At 41.5% G+C, this 24,155-nt stretch overlaps 1 protein-coding gene across 2 annotated transcripts in view; it reads right to left on the bottom strand.

Annotated features, from left to right (window-relative positions):
• The window catches only part of LOC122554874 (BCLAF1 and THRAP3 family member 3-like), a 58,247-nt gene that overhangs the window by 19,352 nt on the left and 14,740 nt on the right, over positions 1 to 24,155 (bottom strand). For both annotated transcript variants that reach the window (XM_043700228.2, XM_043700227.2), the window contains 6 exons: positions 12,605 to 13,315; positions 11,489 to 12,232; positions 6,553 to 6,731; positions 5,231 to 5,342; positions 5,070 to 5,130; positions 2,916 to 3,043 (listed from right to left, as the gene is read on the bottom strand). In XM_043700228.2, coding sequence (XP_043556163.2) covers positions 2,916 to 3,043; positions 5,070 to 5,130; positions 5,231 to 5,342; positions 6,553 to 6,731; positions 11,489 to 12,232; positions 12,605 to 13,315 — 1,935 coding nt within the window. The remainder of the gene's footprint in view (positions 1 to 2,915; positions 3,044 to 5,069; positions 5,131 to 5,230; positions 5,343 to 6,552; positions 6,732 to 11,488; positions 12,233 to 12,604; positions 13,316 to 24,155) is intronic.

Below are 24,155 nucleotides of genomic sequence, written 5' to 3'. Positions count from 1 at the left end.
GAGTCTGCTCTCTGTGGCAAGAAGTTCCAAAGACTCTCAATGCTCTGAGAAAGAAATTCCTCTTTATCTCAGTCTTAAATAGGTGCGCTTTTATTCTGAGACCAGGTCCTCGACTCTGAGGGGCAACATCCTCTCAGCATTTACTTTCAATCCCCTTAAGAATCCCAAATGTTACAATGAGATCACCTCTCATTCTTCTAAACTCCAGTGAGTAGAGTCCCAACCTCTAGATTTTGCTGATAAGACCAAAAGACCATAAGATATAGAAATAGAATTAGGCGATATAGCTCAAAATCTGCTCTGCCATCTGATCATAGCTGATACATTTCTCAACCCCATTCTCCTGGCTTCTCCTTGTAACCCTTGATTCCCATACTAATCAAAAACTCACGTTTCTCTTGTCTGAAATACATTCAAAGACTTGGCCTCCACAGCCTTCTGTGGCAATGAATTCCATGCTCAGGCTGAAGAAACTCCGCATCTCAGTTCAAAAAGGTTGTCCCTTCACTAAGGCTGTACGCCATTGGATCAGAGACTCTCCTACTAATGAAAACATTTTTTCCACATCCATTCTATCCAGAGCTCTCAGTATTCGTAAGTTTTATTGAAACGCCCCTCAACCTTCTAAACTTCATCAGACCCAGAGTTCTCAACTGTTCCTCATATGAAAATCCCTTTATCCCTGGGTTCATGCCTGTAAACCTTCTCTGGGCCCCTTCCAACACCAGCCTACTCTTCCTTTGATTTGGGCTCCAGAACTGCTCACAATATTCCAAACACAGTCTGACCAGAGCCTTATGCTGCCTCAGCCGTACACCTCTGTTGATGTATTCCAGCCTTCTTGAAACTAATTCCAACATTGCATTTGCTTTCCTATCTGCCAAGAATTCCCAAGTCCTTTCTGCTTCAGATTTCTGAAGCCTTTCTCAGTTTATGTAACAGATAGCTCTATTCTTTCCTACCAAATTGCACAACCTCAACACTTTCCAACATTGTATTCCATCTGCTGCTTCTTTGCCCACTCTCCTGTCCAAGTCGTTCTGCAGCCTCCCCACTTCTTCAACACTACCTGCTCCTCCAGCTATTTTTGTATCTTCTGCAAACTTAGCAACAACATCCTCAGTTCCTTCATTCAGAGTGTTAACATATAATGTGAACAGTTGTGGTCCAAACAATGATCCCTGCAGAACTTCACTAGTCACCAAATGCCATCATGAGAAAGGCTGGATTATGCACTGGCCTATTGCCAGACAGCTAATCCTCTATCCAAGCCAGTACTTTGCCCCGAACACCATGCATTCTTATTTAGCAGTGCGGCACCTTTTCAAAGGCCTCTGGAAATCAACCAGATCACACCCACTGGCTCTCCTTCGTCTAACTTGTTCATGACCTCCTCAAAAGAATTCTAACAGATTTGTCAGGCATGACCACCCTTCACAAAGCTGCGCTGACTCAGCATTATTTCACTGAGCACTTCCAAGTACTCCACAATCTCATCCTTAATTGTGGACTCTAAAATTTCATCAATGGCCAAAATCAGGCTAACAGTCTTCTGTCTCCCTCCCTTCTTAAACAGAGGTACTGCACGAGCCATTTTCAAGTCCTCTGGGACCCTTCCCGGTTCCAGTGTGATTCCTGAAAGATCATCATGTATGCCTCTACAATCTCCAAAGCTATTTCCTTCAGACCTCTGGGGTGTAGTCCATCCAGGTGATTTATCTACCTTTAGTTCTTTAAGCATCTGCAGCACCCTTTTCTTAGTGATGGCAACTACACTTAATTATGCCCCTGACTCTCTTGGAATTCCGGTATACTTAGATTCCCTACAGTGTGGAAACAGGCCCTTCAGCCCAACAAGTCCACACCGACCTTCCGAAGAGCAACCCACCCAGACCCTTTCTGCCAGGTAGTGTGACCATCTCAATGTCCATGCTAACCACAAAACTCTCAACTTTGTGGATGCTCCACTGTAGTTAGGATTTAGCACTCTCACTTCACAAGCCCGGGTTCGAGTTCTAGTCAAGGAATGACAGTTTGTTCCTCAGGTGCAAAACACCCAAGTAAAACCTATTATGCCTACGGTCACAGTAGGCTGAAAATGTCTGCTCGCACAAGCTAAGCAGACTCCGGCCTTGTGTGTACTTAGATAGGAGACCACCTGGGAATACCAGGTGTAGAGGGCTTAGGCAGAATTGGTCAATACATTTGAGTGTGAAATGAAAGGTTGGTGGTTTGTGATCACCCAGGGATGGAGCTGCAAATATTACAGTCCCTGTTGGACTTCCATTAGATTAGACTAGATTTCCTACAGTATGGAAACAGACCCTTCGGCCCAGCAGATCCACACTGACCCTCTGAAGAGTAACCCACCCAGACACATTCCCCCACCCTACATTCACCCCTGACTAACACACTTAACACCATGGGCAATTTAGCATGCGCAATTCACCTGACCTACACATCTTTGGATTGTGGGAGGAGACCGGAGGAATCCCATGCAACCATGCGTTGCACAGGGAGAATGTGCAAACTCCACACAGACAGTCACCCAAGGCCAGAATCGAACCCGGATCCCTGGTGATGTGAGGCAGCAGTGCTAACCACTGAGCCACCGAGGCGTCTGGCCAGGGTTCAAGTCCCACCTGCTCCAGTGGTGTGTAATAACATCTCTGAACTAGCTGATTAAAAAAAAGTTAAACCAGTTTATTTTAATTAACTAACTTTCAGCTGAGTTAAGTACAGCACTATTTTTATTTATCTCCGACAGCAATGCAAAGAATTCTTCCAACCAAACACTCATAACGATCCCTCCTGAAATTTTATCAAAGTAAAATTATTCTGTTCAGCAGTGAGTAGTCAATAAAGTGGAATTGACATGTGGAATTTGAAAAAATTGTTGATATTCTGGGAATTACCTGCGAGAGAGAAACATTGGCTCCAGGGATTGATAGGTCTCCCCATACTTGTCCTGTAACCTTTCCTTCCTCCTTCGCTCTATGTCATGCCGAAGATCATCTGGATTTACAGCAACCCACGTGCTCGTCTAAATGTTAAAGAACAGGAAGTCGTAAAATTAACTCAGCTACTGCAGACTCAAAAAGAGGTAAATCTTTATTTATACCAAGTAATATTTGGCAACATGATCAATTCAAGTCCAACCTGGAGTGACCTGAGTTTATGGCTTCAGTGGCCTAATACACTGGCCTCTTAATCCAGGGATTGTGGGTTCAATCCTATCTGGAGTGACCTGAGTTTTGGCTGCACGGTGGCTCAGTGGTTAGCATTGCTGCCTCACAGCGCCAGGAACCTGGGTTCAATTGAAGCCTCGGAAGACTACCTGTGTGGAGTTTGCATATTTTACCCCATGACTGCGTGGGTTTCTTTAGATTCGATTAGATTACATTACAGTGTGGAAACAGGCCCTTCGGCCCAACAAGTCCACACCGACCCACCGAAGCGCAAACCACCCATACCCCTACATTTACCCCTTACCTAACACTACGGACAATTTAGAATGGCCAATTCACCTGACCTGCACATCTTTGGACTGTGGGAGGAAACCGGAGCACCCGGAGGAAACCCACGCAAACACGGGGAGAATGTGCAAACTCCACACAGTCAGTCGCCTGAGTCGGGAATTGAACCCGGGTCTCTGGCGCTGTGAGGCAGCAGTGCTAACCACTGTGCCACCGTGCCGCCCACCAGAATAAGGCTTAAAGGTTTCCTCCCATAATCCAAAGATGTGCAGGTTCGGTGAACGGGTTATGCCCGAAATATTAATTTTCCTGTTCCTTGGATACTGCCTGATTGGCTGTGCTTTTCTAGCACCACAGTCTTTAAGGTTAGGTGAATTGGCCATGCTAAATTGCCCAAGCATTCAGCAATGTGTAGGTTTGGTGCATTTGTCGGGGTAAATGTAGAGTAATAGGGTATGGATCTGGGAGGGTTATTCTTTGGAGGGTCGGTGTGGACTTGTTGGGTCAAATGGCCTGTCTCCACATTGTAGGGATTCTATGAATTTCATTTCAATGCAAAGCTTTTCCTAGAAATCAAGTGATATTGCATCAGAACAGAAATACACAATACCAACTTGCTCAGCTTACCCTGAATTTTTTGTAACGCTGCAAGAATTATCAGGCTTTTTGTTTAATACTGTGGGGGTTAATAAAAACAGCAGTGTATAATAATGCACTCCGTCTTGAGAGACTTTGGAGTGGAGTGGTTAGGAGAAGTAGTGAATGACAGCAGCAATACTTAAGAATAAAACAGTAATCCAGGGATTAGAACAATTCAAAGGAGAAACTGAATCAAGTTACAAGGTCCATCTCAATCCACAGGACCTGGTCAGTGTTTTGCTACCAACTTGAAAAAAAAGTGAAAAAATGTTGCCAGGACCTTGGGTCTATTGAGGAGGCAGGGCTGATTTAAGCTGAGCTACCACCATGAATGATAGAAGCCTGGTTATGAGATGGGCTCAAGTGCTACAGACCCTGTTGAGGGTCAGACACAATGATCTTCTGGATCCACTAGCACAAATGGAATGAGTGGAAGCTTGCTATGCACTAAGATACAAAAATATCAAGAGGGCACAGGTTTAAACCTTCCCTCCTGATCTGAAAAGATAGCACAGCCCAGCACGTCAGTGTCCAATAATAAATGGTTTTCTGTACCTACCTACCAATGCTTTACTGTATGGTTCAATGCCCATTCATTGCCTTCTTGCTGCTGTATCTAATCAGGTACAAGTATAATGTGAACTTTGCACACACCTGAACGGTGTTGGATGACCGACAATTTCCAATTTCCATTCTCACAGCCTCATATTTGGAATCAGAAGAAAATAGTTATACAGAACAACCTTAATTACCTGAACGAGACAGGCAAGGAGTATTTTGTTCGGATAACGGATTGTTTGGATAATTGATAGCGTTTTTACGGCACCTTGAGGTAGTGTTCGGATAACCCAAAATTCAGATAATTGATGTTCGGATAATTGAGGTTGCCCTGTGCATGCAACATTCCTAATGGAAAAGGGAATAAAGTGAGGAACACACTAAACGGTACAATACCTTTCTGGCAACAGGTTTCCTTTCTCGGTTGTGTAAGTCTTCCAGTGACATGTCAATCCGTCTTTCCCAGAAAGGAAAACAAAATAAGTAAATCACACCCTTAAGGAATAAAAGATTGGCTTCAGAAAAACTGTAAAAGACTTGCTGTATCACCACAATACCTGTGTATCTCAGGGCCCCGAGCATTTTCCTCTTTTCTTCCAGGACTCTGTGCATTTTGCAACTTTGAAAAACGGTCATGCAATGTTAGATCTGAAGACTTAAAATGGTCTTCTGTAACAAAAATCATGACCACTCATTACCTTGGGTCACATCTCAGTAGGGAAGCAGAAATGCTAGTTTTTATACAAAATTAAGACAAATGCACCTTTAGATATTGTTACATGTTAGTTCAAATCTCATGGCACTGCATGACAATGCACCAATATCTCAATGTATTAATTCTCACTCATGTATATAATTGACATATATATTTTAACTATTGCAGAGTGCTTTATGCAAACCTCTAAATTAACAGACAATGCAAATTAACCTACATCATTAACTTAGGTAAGAGGAAGAGGGCTTCAGTTCACTTGATTGGCTAGATAATCAGCATGTGGATTTTAATTACAAGAGCATGGGGCTTATTCCCCGTTCTGGCTGAGGTAGAAGGTCACAGGCTCAGATTAAAAGATTTAGAATTTTGAATTGTAATGAGGAGAGACTTCTTCATTCAGTGGGTTGCAAAGTTTTTACATGCTGTATTCACAGGGCTGTGGATATTCACTACATTTATAACCAACAGTTATAACCCTTGGAGAATAAAGGAACCAAGCGGCTTCTGTCCAAAACTAAAATATTACAGCAGCCATCGTCTTACTGAATGAAGTAAATTCCAGAGTACGTCTGCTTCTCTCAAGTATTATGTAAGATAGCAAAGTGGGAATTAAAGGGGAAAAGTCACTTACTTTAACTGTCGTAAACAACATATTTAACCTTCTGCTATATGTTCAAGATAGATAAATAATGGCCCAGAAACTGCAATCAGGAATGGAATCAGGATCTGAGATCCTTTTGGAGTAAATTATCCCCACTTACATTCGGCCCGTGTAGTTTACCCTGTTGTTTATGTTCCAAATTAGAATCTCCTCCAAATTAAACTCTGACCTTTTCAAGTACAGTGCGTAATTTTAGGCTCAAGTGAATTGGTACCTATTATGAAGTGAAGCAATGCTACAACCCCAACTCATTCACTTTGTGTGTTCAGCAACCAGAAGACGAAAGTGCTTTGACTTTAAACCAGATTTCACTGTATTAATATACAATGTTTTAAACAATTCTGAAGAACATGTAATTTACCATTAACATTAAGTACCATTAGACAATACTTAACCATCTATTTAGGACCCTGAGCAACAAACAATGCTTTTAGTACCATCATCTCACTATCAATAGCATTTGTTGCAACTAAATAAAAAGGATGCCATAATGTATGTCCAACCTTTAATCTGGTGCACCAGAGTGATTATCTCCTGGGCAAATTCTCCTGAAGAGATGTTCGGGTTAGCCTCGAATGACGAACCCATATGCTCAAACACATGATGGAACTCATCCCGTTTCTTGCCAACACTAACCAAATCCCGAGACATTAGTCTCTCTGAAGCATGGCTTGATGTCGGCCTGGAGAAATCCCCACATACATTCAAAAATTCACAACCAGGTATCAGTCATTCTTGAACTTATATCAAAAGACATGTAAATATGCTTAAATACAAAGATAGCAAACCTTCTAATTACAGAAACTGGCTATTCTAAAATATTAATGAAGGTTCCGAATTGTTACATTTTCAATTTTTTTGATTAGATTAGATTAAATTCCCTACAGTGTGGAAACAGGTCCATCGGCCCAACCAGTCCACACCGGCCCTCCAAAGAGTAACCCACCCAGACCCATTTCCCTCTGACTAATGCACCTAACACTATGGGCAATTTAGCATGTCCAATTCACCTCACCTGCACATCTTTGGACCGTGCGAGGAAACCGGAGCACCCAGAAGAAACCCACAAAGACACAGGGAGAAAGTGCAAACTCCACACAGAAAGTCGCCCAAGGCTGGAATCGAACCTGTGACTCTGGTGCTGCGAGGCAGCAGTGCTAACCACTGAGCCACCATGCCACCAAATCTGTTAAAGATCAAAATTTCACTGTTTAAACTTCAAATGTCATCTACAAATTGTTCTTTAAACTACGCAGCCCACCATAAATATTGTAATTAAGAGAGGCTATCTGCATATCAGAGAGCTTGTTTCATTTTCTGACCTGCCACTAATTCAGAATTGTTTGCAAATAGCTTAGTTTGGGAAGAACAGCTATATAATGAAGATTCCAGAATGGCTCAAGTCAGAGTATATTCCCAGAGCTGTCTAAATTTGCCTCCCCATTAAAATGACGAGAAATGGTACACCGAGACAGAGTGTTAGAAGCTAAGGCATTGATACTAGTTTACATTAAGATTGAAAATCTGATTTTAAATGTCAGGAACTATCCCTCTACACTTTTTTTAAAAATTCCATCATGGAAAGTGGGTAATGCTTGCTGGGCCAATGTTAATGCCTATCCAGAGATGCCCAAGGTGGTGGTGGTGTGCACTGCCTTGTTTAACCACTGCAATTCACTTTGTTCTACAAAAGAAAACTCTCAAACTTCGGCTCAAGAAGGCTGATGATACTTTTGTACCAAAATAAACATGGAAATTTTGTAAGCAGGATACATATTGTTTTAAATAATAATATCTCCTTTATCAGATGTATGAGGAGGAGAATAGAATGCAAGAATAATTTCTCACCACATCCTCAGCCAAGTACTTTAAGACTCTATAAAAAGAATTGCACTCAATCAAATTAAGCCTGCCATTAAAAATACAAAATTAATTTCAATCTATTTTACCAAATGTTAATTGTCATTCATATTACATTCCAGAGAAGGACAAAAGCAGAATACATAAAACTTTGAGAATTTACCTTAAACGATCTGGCTTTGGTTTCCTTAAAATCTTCTTCTAACATAACACCTGCACACACTACAGAATTAAATAAGACTACACATTCATGAGAACTCATTTGTTTCAAGTGGATTTTCTCCTTAGAAACAGATTTGAGCTTTCAAAGCGGTTATCAAAAGGGAAAATCACCACATTAATAACAGAATATTTGAGCAAGTTGAGGCTGAGCAGAAAGAAATTTCACACGACAAGGCACATCATGCAGAGAAATCCATATTCGGGCTCTTTCAGGAACTGATGCTTTGCCCTTCGAGGCAATTCTCAGTAAAATGTAATTTCAAATTGGTGGATCTCAATGTTTTCATCGAGAGGTAGTGCAATTAACGGCCCAAGCAAAGTTAACAAGGAGGTTTTGAGTTATCCATTAATTGCAGTCCACTGCAGATGTATCAGTTAGTAACTGATGTAAGATTAAAACCAAATCTAGAAATACTAGTTTAATCCAAATTAAAAATCAGAAGATGAACAAAGACAAAGACAATGCTGGTCTTATTTCTGGCCAGCTGTTTAAATGTTAAGTCCTCTCTCCAATGGCAGTCAACACTGGGTCATCTTGAATCTTCATCCGAAAAGCAATATCGTTGAAAATCGGATGTGGGCATCGCAGGCTGAGATAGTATTTATTGCCCATCCTCAATTGCTGTTGATGAGATAGGGAAATGCCTTTTTGAACCACTATAGTCCCATATCCACAGTGCCGCTAGAGAGTTCCAGAATTTTAACCCAGCGAATGTAGATTCAGCAATATACAGTCATTCTAAGTCAGGATGGTAGAGGGTATTGAAGGAACTTGAAGATGATGGTGTTCCATGTACCTTCTGCTCTCATCTTTCTGGGCGGTACAGGTCATTGGTTTGAAAGATCCTTTCGAAGGAGCCTTTGGTAAATTTCTGCAAAACATTTGCCCAGTTTCGTAATGTTGTTAGTCCTGCACTGATTCTGGCAAGTGATTAGCATTCCAACACACGCCTTGTACAAGCTAGACAGGCTGTGTGGAGCCAAGAGGCGAGTTATTGGTTGCTACTGAACTTCCACCCTCTGACCTTCTTGTAGTTTGTGGTCAGCACAGATCTTCAGGATGTTGATGAGCCAGTGATCCGAATGCTTTTCATTGACATTGAAATAACATTTGGAATCGCTAGAAGGTGAAACAAAATGAAATAATGAAAGAAGGTGTTCCCAATGGTAGCGAGAATTCTAATTTACTGCTTCCATCAGGTTCGCCTGGATTACTATCCAGAACCGAACAACATGATATGTTCACTGCTCAACTGTAGTCATTCAAAAATAAAAGCAGCTGCATGATTTTCAAGGCCAAACCAATTTTCATTGTGACGTCTGACATTGCCTGTATGTCCTTGAGATCTTTATTGGTCCATGTCAATCTATTGAGAGCTCACTCTTAGTTAATTTGCTCATTATTACCTTCTTTATTTATTACAGGAGCAGCGAGTATGTATACGTGAACCTTGCAATGATCACAACAGGAGGATCCTTCTACTTCAAACTGGAATCCTCAACTTGAACTGGCAGTAATCAATTATGATATTAGTTCAGGTAACATCATTAAATCAGAGCTTGATCGCAGTCAAAATAAAGGATGCTACAAGAAGTCAACTAAAAAGTTAATATATTGCAGGGCTTGATAGATGAGAGCTGTTTATTTCAAATTAGAAGCCGACTGACATCTTGCTTTGCGCTACTGCATGAGTTGACTTAACGGCCGCTCTGCCATTACAAAATGATGATATAATGCAACTAACCAGTCATAGTTAAAAACACATTTGAACACAGCCGAAGTCCTAAACGATGGTGTCTTGATGAGTTCAAGTTCTGACGGAAGTGGTAGAATTTATTCTCAAGAATCATTGTATATCCAACAGCAAAACAGTAATACAGCACAAATAGTTTGCAGAAAGATACTGCCCATCCAATGCAAATACGCTCTTTTGACTCCTTGTTAAAGACGTGTTATTTGTTGTTTGAAAAATATTATCTTTGTGGGGTACAAATCATTGTAACATAAAGTATAATCTTGCTGCCTCAGCAGTTTCATCTTGTGCTCCCTTCGGAATCCTCACGCTAATTTAGTCTGAGGCCTGGGAGGTAGCATTATTTTGTCCCTGGTGCCAATAATTCTGTTCACTTTCACTTTGGCTTTCCTCCTTGTTGAATATTTCAATTAGTTACCTAACTCACTGCAGAGCTTCAGAAAAGTGGCACTTGAACCATTATTATAGAAATGTCTGTCGCTGCTGAATGATGTCGGATTCCTCTTTGTCCATTTGAACTACTCGCAACCTTTGAAAAGGCATTTTGACAAGACCTTTCGCCCAGCAAAATGTTTCCACAGTACAAACAGGGTTGGCAGAAAAATACAGTCTATTCAATATACCGCTTTAGTTGAAAGGGTGAGCACTCGGGCATTACCTTACTTCAGGATGACTGCACTCTTTTCGCTTAATTTTCCAATCATTGGCTCAAGCTCTTCACAATAAAAACGTAGTCACCAACAACTTTCCAGAACCAAAACTAGAAAGAACCTCCTGATGTCCACAAAATCTTCATGTGGGAACTTCTCTTAATTTAATGTTTTTTCTACCATGATTTCTCGTAAATAACCAGATCAACCAGAACTTCTGTTCCATCTGCAGTCTTTCTTGTTTGCTACTTGATTCTATTAAAGAACAGATTAAATTCCTGGTACTTCAGAATGCAATTGCCTTTGCTTTCTGGCTCGTGATGCAATTCTTCTTTCTGCACTTCTCCTTTCATGAGGAACTGCAGCATTTGTAGAAAGGCTAGGAATCAGCAAGGAAAATGATGATCGAGAATAAAAACTGGATAAACTGTAAACCATAGCATCAGAGGGACGAGTAATTCAGTATTGCTGTAGCTCCAAGTTGAAGGCAGAGCTCCCCAATGCAGGGGATTGCAAACTGGAATTTGGGGTCACAAGTTCTGAGGCATACCACGGAGTTCCAAATTGACTGAACAGTTCCGAGACAACGTTAAATTTCAAGTTTTTCCAAACACTGGCTGTGCCCAAAATGTCTGACCCTGAAGACAAACAATCTTATATGCTTTTTGGGACAGAGTAAAATCACAATTTTCTCAATGCTGCAGCCACACCTGCACCCACAAACCACACACAGCTCCTACAGATCTCACTGGGAGTCATGCAATTTGAGCCATGAAATGGGGTCTTGGGGGGGAAAAAGTATTGGGGAACCTCCGGTCTAAGGGAACCTTAATTGCAAAACTACTTTATTTAAGAAAACTAGGGTATCACTATCTAAACCTTTTATTATACACTAATAATTGCATGAAATTTCTTTAGCCAGCCTCATATCACCAAAGAATCAAGGACAATACCTGCACTTTTTGACAGTTTTCTTCATATCTATTCTGATGGTTAGAGACTCCGTTGTTCTGTTTCGCTCACTCTTTGTACCATGGCGTGACTTTTCCATATCACTAGATTGATGGCTCGATCGCTTGTGAGTGCTGCCACGGTGCTCTTCAGAAGATCTGGAGCGCTTTCTTAATTCCTTTCCTGTTTCTGAACGGTCTCTGGTTACTGACGGTTGAGATCTTGAGCTTACTTCTTTCTTGCATCCATGCTGCAACCTGCTAGAGGAATGCTCAGAAACGGAATATTTTCTTGACACAGAGTGACGCCCCTCTCTTCTGTTCACATCAGTACCTGATTTCCGACTGCTACTGTGAAAACGACTCACCTCTTTATTACTTGAAGAGCTGCTTGTAAACTCTTTACCTTTGCTTGAATATGCTGGCTCTCTTCCACTGGAAAATATCTTGCGATGTTCAGAAGAAGTATGCATCTCAGGATACCTTGGTGAATGTGCAAACCCACTTTTTACCTGCACAAACTCCTCGCAGTGGCTGCCATCATTATATCGGTCTCTTGGTATCTCTTTAACATGACTGCCTTCTGAATCATCGTATGATGCAGTTGGGTAGCTTTTCCTATTCTGAGGGAACTTCTCCCCTCGCCATTTTAAATCTTTTTCATGTTCTATCACCTCATGCTTTGCAGACACCCAGCCTCTTCCAGATGTTTCTCTGTACCCTTTGACTTCATCCTCATCAGGATACCTGTTTTGACATAAAGCAGTTTACACTTGCAGTAGAAAGAAGACAGTGAGAATTAGGCTTTGGTAACACTTGAAGCAAGTTTAGGAGCAATGCCTTGAAAGCAGTATTTTGTGGTCACAAGTTTAACCCCTTTATCCTTCTGAAAGCCATTCAGCAGGACACTGAATGAGAATTCAAGTGAGCCTCAGCTTTCAAACATCAATCTGCTCTTTCATAAAATAATTCAGAAGAACATGTTATTTACATAAAATGCTCATGCTTTCAGTTTAGGACAAAGGGCTTTCAGGTTTAAAATTTCAACTCAAAATGTGACCATTTTATTCAGTTGAAGGTCTACATCAAAACACAACCTTAATGGTTCTATTCCAATACCTCCTCTGGTAGGGGCTCCTATCCAGAAACTCTTTAGCCCGTCTTCCAGGAGAATGAGAACCTGAACGTCTTTCCTCACGAAAACTAGGATTTCGAAAGTTTTCCAAGTTATGCCACGATTCTGTACAGCCAGCAGCAGTAGGCAATGACTGGGCACAAGAATCCATTTGTGGATCACCTCCAAAGCTCTTGGGTTTTTCATTATACAATCTTACATGAGTTGGGATTTCCACATTCTGATGGTAGCGTCGCTGGTCAAAGTCATTGTGCCACTGGTCGTGGTCATGATGCCGTTCATTGTGAGAACTTTTCCGGTGCTCATGCCATTCATTGCTGTCACATGGTCGTTCATCATGATCATGGTATGGATTATCTTCAAGATATCTTGAGGGAGGTGGGTAGCTTCGGTTTCCTTCTTTTTCTTGGAGATACAAGTCTCTTCCTGTTGGAGATGTATGCTCTGATCCCATTCTCCTTGGATTTGGGGAAGGATATCCATACTCAAAAACTTTCCGATGAATAGCGCCGTACTGGGCATCTGCTGACCTCGACTCTACACCTGCTGTTTCAGCCCATTTCTCCCGTTGACTCTTCCACTGAAGAGGTCTTCCTGAATTTTGACCAAATTCTTTTAGCTCCCCACTATACGATTGATACAGCGGTCTCTCAACAGGGTATTCTTGGCTTCTTCCATAGGTTGGCGAGATTGACCTACAATGTATTTGAAGGAAAAGATGGGACAGTTTGGTACAACAGAAGTAAAGCAAAACAAACCAGCTCACTCCAGTCACAACTTCATTGCAATAAGGCTCATTCCCAATTCTGGATTATATTTTTAATTTAAATTCTCTTAGCTCCATCACTAAATCTCCATGAGATAGAGAACCACAAGGTTAAAGCAAGGCTGCAATGTTTTATTGGAAGCAGGATTAAGTGTTCAACAAAATCTATGTAACTGTTATAAAGTACAGTTCTGTCTGGTGCCTAGCCTCTGGAATTCCTACCTCAAGTTCATCACCTCTCTCCTATTTTACTTTGGAAAACACCCCGCTGCCAAAGCTTAAGGTAATTTGCCATAATACCTCAGTTGTCGCTTGTGTTTGGAAGTACTGCCAAACTTTCCAAATTAGGGACACTATGTAGATGAGTGTTAAAATTGTGATAAGTTTACATAATTTGTTTGATTTTCATTCCAGGAAAGCAATTGAAATTCCAAATCCAAGTGGAATTATTTCATGCTACATCTATGCACTATGAGCCAACTAGAAGCTAAATCACTGCAAAAAAAATGTTAAAATATATTCTCATTTAATTTGTTGCAAAAAAGACTGAGTTAAATATTTCCCTGACCTTTTGGAATTCATGATATACAAAAAGAAACATTATTTTTACTCTTTAAGATGTATATAAAGCTGCAGCCAGTGAGCACACATTCATATCATTAAGCAGCCAGCCCTCTTCAGAAGAAATTGGAAAACCAAGGACAAAATTATAACCAGATAATACTCTACATAAGGTTGATGGCATTGTTTGAGACCAAACACACAGATATAGCCAAGAACATCACTGTCCCATCTTTGGAAAAAGTAGAAGAACAATCCATTGAATTTAACGATTGAATTTCAAGGATCAAGGATGCACATTGATCTCTTTGCAACTGCAATAATCTTCATATTTGCACTGCGATTCATACAATATTGCATTCAAACATGTGTAATAGGAGAGATTATTTCAGCAAAACAAAAAGGTGAAAACAGCTTCATCATCCAAACCATACAACAGCTTTTCCTGATTCACAAAGATTTTGTTTGGGCTTCCACTTGATGTACTCCATCCATGTTGTAATTATAGAAAGCTGAATTTTACGAAAACACACTTCGAGGATATCAACTGTAGAAAAGTCCATAGCTGACAGAGTCCTCTTCTTGATTCACTTACTTGTCCCAATGAGCACTTCACTGGAGCAAGTCAACATTTATTGCCCCTCGCCAGTTGTCCTTAGGAGTTGGTGGTGATTGTGGGTCTTGCTGAACTGAAGCATATTTTGTGAAGGAACTCTCACAGTGCACTCAAGGAGTTTAACTCCGTGACATTGAAAAATTGGTAATATACATCCAAATATGGATTATGTGTAACTTGGAGGAGACGGGTATTCCGTACACCAGATGTCCTTGTCCTGCTAAGTCAGCTAGGACAGCTACCAGCAGATCGAATGAAACCGTGGCAAGTTGCAGCAGTACATCTTGAATTGTATGAACAGCAGACTCCGTATACTGGATGGTAGACGGTTTGGTTGTTTCAGTTACTGGATGAGGCAGTGTTCATAGGAACTGCTTTGTCTGGGATGGTGGTAAGTATTCTGTGTTGTCTGCGACAACCACACACATCCAGACAGGTGGAGAGTGTTTCATTTAGATTCATGACATGTGCCTTTCACATGACGGAGAGATTTTAAAAAGACAAGGAGTACGGAATATTCAGCTCCTTACCTCTTCTGGAAGCAATGGCATTTATGCATTTGACAATGAAAATGCCACAGAAAATCATGAGAATGTTTTCGGTTCTCCTATCGTAGATCCCCATTCTGTTACACACCAGCCTCAACCCGAATGCTGTCCACGTTTGGCTGTATGCAGACATGAATGACCTCATCAGGAGATGAATCTGTAATCACTAGCTGTCTGCCTCACTGGTTTTGTGATGGAGGGATGGTCACTGATTGCCTCATTCATGACTTTAAGACGGTGTCCTGTGGATTCCTGGAACACTGGTGTAGGACTGCGATATCTGATTTTCAACAACCAAAATCACCTTTTCTCATGCTCATACATAGTTCCAATGGTGTACAGTTGGAACTCTACCATACTTTCCCATCATTAACCCAATACACCTAGATTATAGATATATAGATTACGGTATACCAGCAAAGATAGTCTAAGTTAAAACAAAATGCAGATTAAAGGGCCATCCATCCTCAACAGCCCCATTCATTTCCTGTACTGATTGCCAGCTTTTGATGCCTTTGGCCTGGTCCACTGGACAAAGAAATCATGACTCAAACAATTGTAGCTTGAACTCCACTTTAGCTGGCCCCTCATCATCTTTGATTCCCTTACTGATCAAAAATCTGCCTACCTCAACACAATATATTCAATAACTCAGTTTCTACTGCTCGCTCAAGAAGAAAATCCCAAAGACCAACAATCCTCAGAGAGGTGAAAGTCTCCACCATCTCTCTCTCAAATAGGAGATTTAATGTCATGATCTGAAAGTGCCAGTGTTGGGCTGGGATGTACAAAGTTAAAAATCACAACACCAGATTATAGTCCAACAGGTTTATTTGGAAGCACTAGCTTTCAGAGCGCTGCTCCTTCATCAGGTGATTGTGGAGCAGCACTCCGAAAGCTCGTGCTTCCAAATAAACCTGTTGGACTATAACCTGGTATTGTGTGATTTTTAACTGAGATTTAATGTGCCCTCTTGTTCTAGCTAGTCCTGCTTCAGGGGAAACATCCTCTCAACAATTACCCTGTCAAACTCCTTTGGAATCTTAATACGTTTTGATTAAATCAACTCTACTCTTTAAAATGATAGAGAATACAAGCCCAACTTTCCTTATAATACAATATCCAACTGACTGTCTGCTAAAGTGATTTGAATCAAAGTACATTCCTCGTTTTGCAAGGAGATCAAAAACATACAGAGGTACACAAAGTATAGGCTCACAAATGTTCTGTCAGACTGCAGCAACATTTCCTGACATTTATAATCCATACTTTTACCACTCAGTCATTCCATTTGACTTCCTAACTTCTTCTTGGACCTGCACACGAACATTTTGTATTCATATACAAGGGCACCAAGATCAACACGTACTGCAGCATTTTGTAGTCCCTTTCATCTTGAATAATTTTCTGTTTTTCTATTTTGCCTGCCAAAATGGACAACCTTAGTTTTCCCACATTATACATACTGCTTTCACTATACACATATTTCTCCTGTAACGCCATATTTGCGTTCCAGCAAATCCTTGCTTAGTAGAAAATAGTTTAGTCTAGAGGGGCCTATAGGAAAAGTGGAGTTAGGGGCAGATCACTCAATTACTCAAAAATCACCTAAAAGTCTACCACAGAGTATAGCACAGCCTGAATAAAAGTATAAATCATATATATCAATGAAACAAAAGTAATTTTAACACAATACATTTAGAAATATTGTTAATGTAGGGACAGAGGATCATCATGGCGCATAAGATAGACTCACTCATTTCTGTTAAGTGAGCTATAATCACATTCTCTCCTTACACTCAAAATGCTTTATAATAGCTAGTCATGATTCGGAGCTGCTGGTGTTGGACTGGGGTGTATAAAGTTAAAAATCACACAACACCAGGTTATAGTCCAACAGGTTTAATTGGAAGCACACTAGCTTTCGGAGCGACGCTCCTTCATCAGGTGATGGTGGAGGGCTCGATCGTAACACAGAATTTATAGCAAAAATTTGCAGTGTGATGTAACTGAAATTATACATTGAAGAATTGATTGTCTGTTAAGCCTTTCATCTGTTAGAATACAGTGATAGTTTCACTTCTTTCATGTGTGAATCACAAAACCCTTTTTTTAAAGTTGCATTCTCGGGTTAGCTGTTAACAATGGTGATAGCTAGACAATGTGTTGAAGGTGTTAGCCCCCTGTGTTCTCTGTCTATGACCTGATGTTTAGATTGATTCCAATCTAAAAAGTGAAATAACAGAGTTTTACATAAATTCATGCAGTTTTTGAGCTCAGAGCTCGGCATGAATCTATGTGGTTTTTGAGCAAAGTGCAATGTAACTTTGTACCAAAAAAATTCACCACACACAATATATATGTGTGCATGTGGGTCTTTGTCTGTCTGTGTGTGTGTCTGTCTGGGGTGGGGGTTGTGAGTGTGAGAAAGTGTGTGTGTGTGTGTGTGTAGTGAGTGCAGAGTGTCTTAAATCTGTGAGGGGGTGCATGTGTGGGAGTCTGTGTGTCTATAAGGGTGTGTGTGGGTGTCTGTGTGCGCGTCTGTGTGTATCTGTGTCCATGTGCATGTGAGAGTGTGCGCGTGTGTGTGTAGGAATATCTGTGTTTGTGTGTGTGTAGGAATGTGTGTGTTTGTGTGTGTGTTTGTGTGTGTGTTTGTGTGTGTGTTTGTGTGTGTGTTTGTGTGTGTGTTTGTGTGTGTGTTTGTGTGTGTGTTTGTGTGTGTGTTTGTGTGTGTGTTTGTGTGTGTGTTTGTGTGTGTGTTTGTGTAGTGCAATGGTGATCACCTGTAATGTGACATGAACCCAAGGTCCCGGTTGAGGCCCTCCCTTTGGGTACCGAACTTAGCTATCAGCCTCTGCTCAGCCACTTTCCTCTGCTGCCTGTCCCGAAGTCCACCTTGGAGGATGGTCACCCGAAGGTCCGAGGCTGAATGTTCTGGACCACTGAAGTGTTCCCCAACTGGGAAGGAACCCATACAACCTTGTCACGGTGGACGCTGCAAAACGTGAGAGATTGTGGACATAGATACCACTATTACACGTGGGAACACCTCCCACCGTGTACATGGCAGGTACTCATGTGACTCAGCCAACATTGTCTATCTTACACGTTGCAGGCAGGGATGCCCAGAGGCATGGTACATTGGGGAAACTGAGCAAAGGCTACAACAACGGATGAATGGGCACCGCACAACAATCAATAGGCAAGAGGGTTCCCTCCCAGTTGGGGAACACTTCAGTGGTCCAGAACATTCAGCCTCGGACCTTCGGGTGACCATCCTCCAAGGTGGACTTCGGGACAGGCAGCAGAGGAAAGTGGCTGAGCAGAGGCTGATAGCTAAGTTCGGTACCCATAGGGAGGGCCTCAACCCGGACCTTGGGTTCATGTCACATTACAGGTGATCACCATTGTACTACACACACACACACACACACGCACGCACACGGACACACGCACACGGACACAGACGCGCACACAGACACCCACACACACCCTTATAGACACACAGACCCCCACACATGCACCCCTCACAGACGTAAGACACTCTGCACTCACTACACACACACACACACACTTTCTCACACTCACAACCCCCACCCCAGACAGACACACACACAGACAAAGACCCACATGCACACATATATATTGTGTGTGGTGAATTTTTTTGGTACAAAGTTATATTGCACTTTGCTCAAAAACCACAGATTCATGTCGAACTCTGAGCTCAAAAACTGCATGAATTTATGTAAAACTCTGTTATTTCGATTTTTAGATTGGAATCAATCTAAACATCAGGTCATAGACAGAGAACACAGGGGGCTAACACCTTCAACACATTGTCTAGCTATCACCATTGTTAACAGCTAACCCAAGAATGCAACTTTAAAAAAAGGGTTTTGTGATTTACACATGAAAGAAGTGAAACTATCACTGTATTCTAACAGATGAAAGGCTTAACAGACAATCAATTCTTCAATGTATAATTTCAGTTACATCACACTGCAAATTTTTGCTATAAATTCTGTTACAATCGAGCCCTCCACAATCACCTGAAGGAGCGTCTCTCCGAAAGCTAGTATGCTTCCAATTAAACCTGTTGGACTATAACCTGGTGTTGTGTGATTTTTAACTTTATAATAGCTAGCTTCTCTTCCAGTGTTCTTGCCTTTCTTTTGCAATTACCAGCTGCAATTTTATCACCAAGACGCTTCTTGCTAACATTCCTGTCACCACAGCTCTCCAGATTAAAAAAAAAGCTCTCCAGATTTAAAAAAAAATAATGTCTCTTCCACGGGAAGCTGTTCAATGTACAGCAAGCTGCTCTGTCAGCAGCTCAAATCAGCACATGCGCAGAATGAAGCACACGAAATAATCACAGCTGGAATCACACTATTGTGAACAGAGGTCTCCATAATACCATTCCTTAATTTCTCCATGACATAATAAGGAAATTGCGTCGCCAGAATGCTCGTTATCTGCAAATTACCTGTAGTTTTCTGTAATCAACTTCTTCAAACTATATCCCTCAACAGGCTCCTCTTTATAACTTGTTTTCTTACCTATTTTTGGATTCTAAGCAAATATGCAGTTGATCATGAAATGACAAATAGTCAAGGCCATGTGACATGCAGCTCGTCACCACAGCATTCCCAGTGAAAATGATAAAGTTATTCTGACTCAGCTTCCTATCAGTTCCTACCAATTAGGCTCCACTACCTTTAACCCTGCTTCTTCACAATACTGCAGACATTCAGTGATGAGATGCTTCCCCTGATCTGTAATCAATGTTTTTGCTGCCAATTTTCTCTTTCTCCCCAATTGCATAAAGCAAATTTCGTACCAAATAAATTTGCTTTCATTCATTGACAACACCTGTGATTCTGGCCCAATTCGCCCAAATGGTCAAACATTTATTCATTGTACATTTAATCCACACTTTCTTTGCATACATCTACGTTCCTATTCATTTTTATTTCTTCAGTTATTAGTAATTCACCTCATTCACTGTTTGACCAGTTTTAGTTCTTGAAGTGTACAGAAATATGTGCATAAATGTATGAAGTTCACTCTTACTGGATTCACGCAAGAAAGGGAAGTTTTGAATTTAACCCTGAACATGCTGCTTCACATTCTTAGACCTTGTAGTAAAGACACATCTATTTCTTGCTACCCAATTGGGGAATTGCCAGGTTGGGTTGGGTTGGGGGATGGGGTTCTTCCCCCAAATGTATTTTGCTTGCAAATCCCTTTTCAACCTTGGAAATGGGCGAGTATGATGGCTCCTCTGTGGATGCCATTGCCCTGAGGGTGGTCCAAATGCTCAGGGGGAAGTTGAAAAGAAATTTGAAATGATAATCATGCTAATGGCTTCATTAGTGATAGGAGTAGACAGGTGCTTGTGCAGTGGAAGACTTGACTCCATGACAGTATGATTCCTTCTAGGTGTTATATTGGATTAGATTCCCTACAGTGTGGAAACAGGCCCTTCAGTCCAACCAGTCCACACCGACCCACCGAAGAGTAACCCACCCAGACTCATTTCACTCTGACTAATGCACTTAACACTATGGGCAATTTAGCATGGCCAATTCACCTGACCTGCACAACTTTGGATTGTGGGAGGAAACCGGACTCCACACAGACAGTCACCCGAGGCTGTAATTGAACCTGGGACCCTGATGCTGTGAGGCAGCAGTGCTAACCACTGAGCCACCATAGGGTCAACAATGTCACAGGATAGCTGCATGGCATTCTGAAAGGGTGAACAGCCAGAGATTGTGGCCCTTGTCAGGACCAATGACATAAGAAGCAAGATAAATAAATTCTGCAAACTTTAGGAGATAGATAGGAAATAGAAAGCAGGACTTTGAAGGTAGCAATCTCTTAAATACTTTTGCTGCCAGGCTGCTTCAGTTCAGAGACATTGCTGGGGACCATTTCTGGGTCAGGTGGACCTGTACAAGTATCTGAGTATTCTTAGGAACAACACTCATGGGGAGATTTGCCAATGATGTTATGGGGATTTAAGCTGAATAGGCAGGGTAATGGAACCCTAACAAGTAGTTGTGAGGGAAAAGAAGCAGAGATGATTTCAGAAGTGAAAACATTACAAAGTCGAGTTTGAAAGGGACAGGAAACATACTTTAGATAAAAAAGAAGTGAGTTTAGCAAGGTGAAATGGAATACATTTTAATGACTGAAGAATGCAACAGGAGAGCTGAGAGCATTGATAGGTACATAGGAATAGGATATCATAGCTATGATGGAAACTTGGTGAAAGATGGATAGGATTGCTAGCCCAACATTCCTGATTTATAGAGTATTGAGACAATCTGTGGCTGGTAGTGTGGCCGAGCGGTCTAAGGCGCGGGATAAAGGCTCCAGTCTCTAAGGAGGCCTGGGTTCAAATCCCACAATTGCCATTTTAGGGGCGGCATGGTGGCTCAGTGGTTAGCACTGTTGCTTCGCAGCACCAGGGTCCCAGGTTCAATTCTGGCCTCAGGTACCTGTCTGTGTGGAGTTTGCACATTCTTCCTGAATCTGCATGGTTTTCCTCCGAGTGCTCTGGTTTCCTTCCACAATCCAAAAGATGTGCAGGTCAGGTGAACTGGCCAGGCTAAGTTGCCCATAGTGTTAGGTGCATTAATTAGAGGGTTTGGGTGGGTTATTCTTCAGAGGGTCGGTGTGTTCGGCCGAAGGGCCTGTTTCCACACTGTAGGGAATCTAATCTAATCTAAAAAGATAGAGAGGGGATTGAAGAGGAGCACAGGAGTTTTCAAAACTGATCAAGGAATCAACTACTGAAGTGAGGAGGGATGACATGAGACAGAAGGGACTAGCACTTTAGCAGCATTAAAAATGGATAAATCCGAAAGGCAGATGAGATGCATCCTGGGCTGTTGATGGAATCAGGGGAGAATATATCAGAGGTCCTGGCAGTAATTTTCAAATCCTCTGGCCACAGCTAAGGTGCCAGTGAATACAGCCTTACTTCAAAGGAGTTGGAGTATGAGTAGGGAAGTCTTACTGCAACTGCACGAGGTGCTGGTGAGACCACATCTGGAGTACTGTGAGCAGTTTTGCTCCCCTTATTTAAAGGAATCATGTCATTGCCTTGGAGGCAGCTTGGAGAAGGTACACCAGGATGACCCTCAGAATAGAAGGACTGTCGTACTAGTAAAGTTTAAACAGGTTGGGATTCTACGACTGCAGCTTAGAAGAATGAGAAATGATCTCATTGAAACATTGGATTCTTAAGGGTCTTGACAAGGTGAATGCTGAGAAGTTGTTTCCCCTCATGGGAGAGTCTAGGACCAGATGGCATAATCTCAGAATAAAGCAGTGCCAATATAAAACTGAGATGAGGAGGAATTTTTTGTCTCGGAGGGTTTAAAGTCTTTGGAACTTCTTGCCACAGAGAGCTATGGAGGCAGAATCCTGGTATATATTTAAGATATAGATAGATTCTTGATCAATCAGGGAATCAAGGATCACGAAGAAAGGGCAAGAAAGTCAACGTAAGGAATGTTGAATCAACCGCGATCGTACTGAATGCAGGAGCAGGCTCATGAGGCCAACTGTTGCTCCTATTTCTTATGATCTGATGGAGAACTGATAACTTGTCCCATCATTAACAAAAATGGAAAGTATAGACCATGAAATTAGAGGCCAATCCATCTAACCTTGATGGTGTGGATATTATTAAAAAGAATTGAGAGGCAGTGTGTATCTGCAGTTGGAAAGAGAGTGATTAAATAAATCCATGCTGACTGAAATTAGTGTTTGGCATATATGCTTGATTTTTTGAGGAGATAAGCAGGAATGTTGATGAGTGTATTACATTTAATATAGTCTATATGGACTTTAGCAAAGCTTCTGAGAAGGTCCCATGGCAGAATGGTCAAGGAAGTGCCCATGGGATCCAAGGTAAATGAGCATGCTGGATCAAAAGCTGGGTGAGAGGCAGGAAGTTGAGGGTGATTGTAGAGGAACATTTCTGTGACTGGAAGTCTGTTTCCAGTGGGGTTCCTCAGGGCTCGGTGTTGGACTCTTGCGATTGTGGTGTGCATTAACAATTTGGACTTTAAGGAAGGGGGTAAGATGAAGAAATTGCAGATGACACAAAAATTAGTAGGGCAGCAAATAATGAGGAGGATAGCTCTAAACTGCAGGAGACTAAAGATCTGGTCTGGTGGAAGTCAACCCAGAAAAGTGTGATGTAATGCACTTCAGGTGGGCCAGCAAACTAAGGAATTACATTATGAATGGTAGGACACTGCAAAGCTTTGAAGCTCAGAGGGACTTTGGTGTGCATATCCACACATCCCTGAAGGTAGGAAGCAGGTAAATGAGATGATTAAGAAAACATATGAAATTCTAGACTTTATTAATTGAAGCATAGGTAGTTATGCTGGGACTGTATAAAGCGCTTAGGCCACACTATATGAAGGATGCGACTGCATGAGAAGGGGTGTAGAGAAAATTAACAGGATGCTGCCTGGGCTGGAGGACCTGAGTCATGAGGAAAAATTGGACAGGCTGGGGTTGTTTTCCTTAGAGCAGTGCCGATTGAGAGGGGACCTAGTATAAGCAAATAAGCTATGAGGGGCATAGAAAGGGTGAAAAGGGAGGAACTTTATCCTTTAGTACTGGTATCAATAACAAAGAAGCACAGATTTAAGTTAAAAGGTAGAAGATTAAGAGTAGAGTTGAAGAAATTTTTATTTCACCCAGAAGGTGGTGACACAGTCTTGAACTCAACTCCTGAAAGGATGTTTGAGTCAGAAACTCCTGTTAAGATTTAAAGCAATATTTAGACATTCACTTCCTCTGGTATAGCCTCTAAGGCGACAGGCAAAAAGCAGGAAAATGGGATTATTGACAATGGATTGAATGGCTGTAACGGTATACTGAACATTACATATTTATCATCAATATAGTTTGAGCATGATGCACCTTCTGACTCACCACACACACTCGTAGAGATTTATAACACTGAGTAAAAACTCTAAAAGTCAGTGCATTTGCATCATGCAATCCAA

The sequence above is a fragment of the Chiloscyllium plagiosum genome, unplaced genomic scaffold (assembly GCF_037043375.1).
Source record: "Chiloscyllium plagiosum isolate Xiang-an unplaced genomic scaffold, Cpla_swu_hap1 HiC_scaffold_12, whole genome shotgun sequence".
Taxonomy (NCBI): Eukaryota; Metazoa; Chordata; class Chondrichthyes; order Orectolobiformes; family Hemiscylliidae; genus Chiloscyllium; species Chiloscyllium plagiosum.
This window is presented reverse-complemented; position numbering and strand designations above follow the sequence as displayed.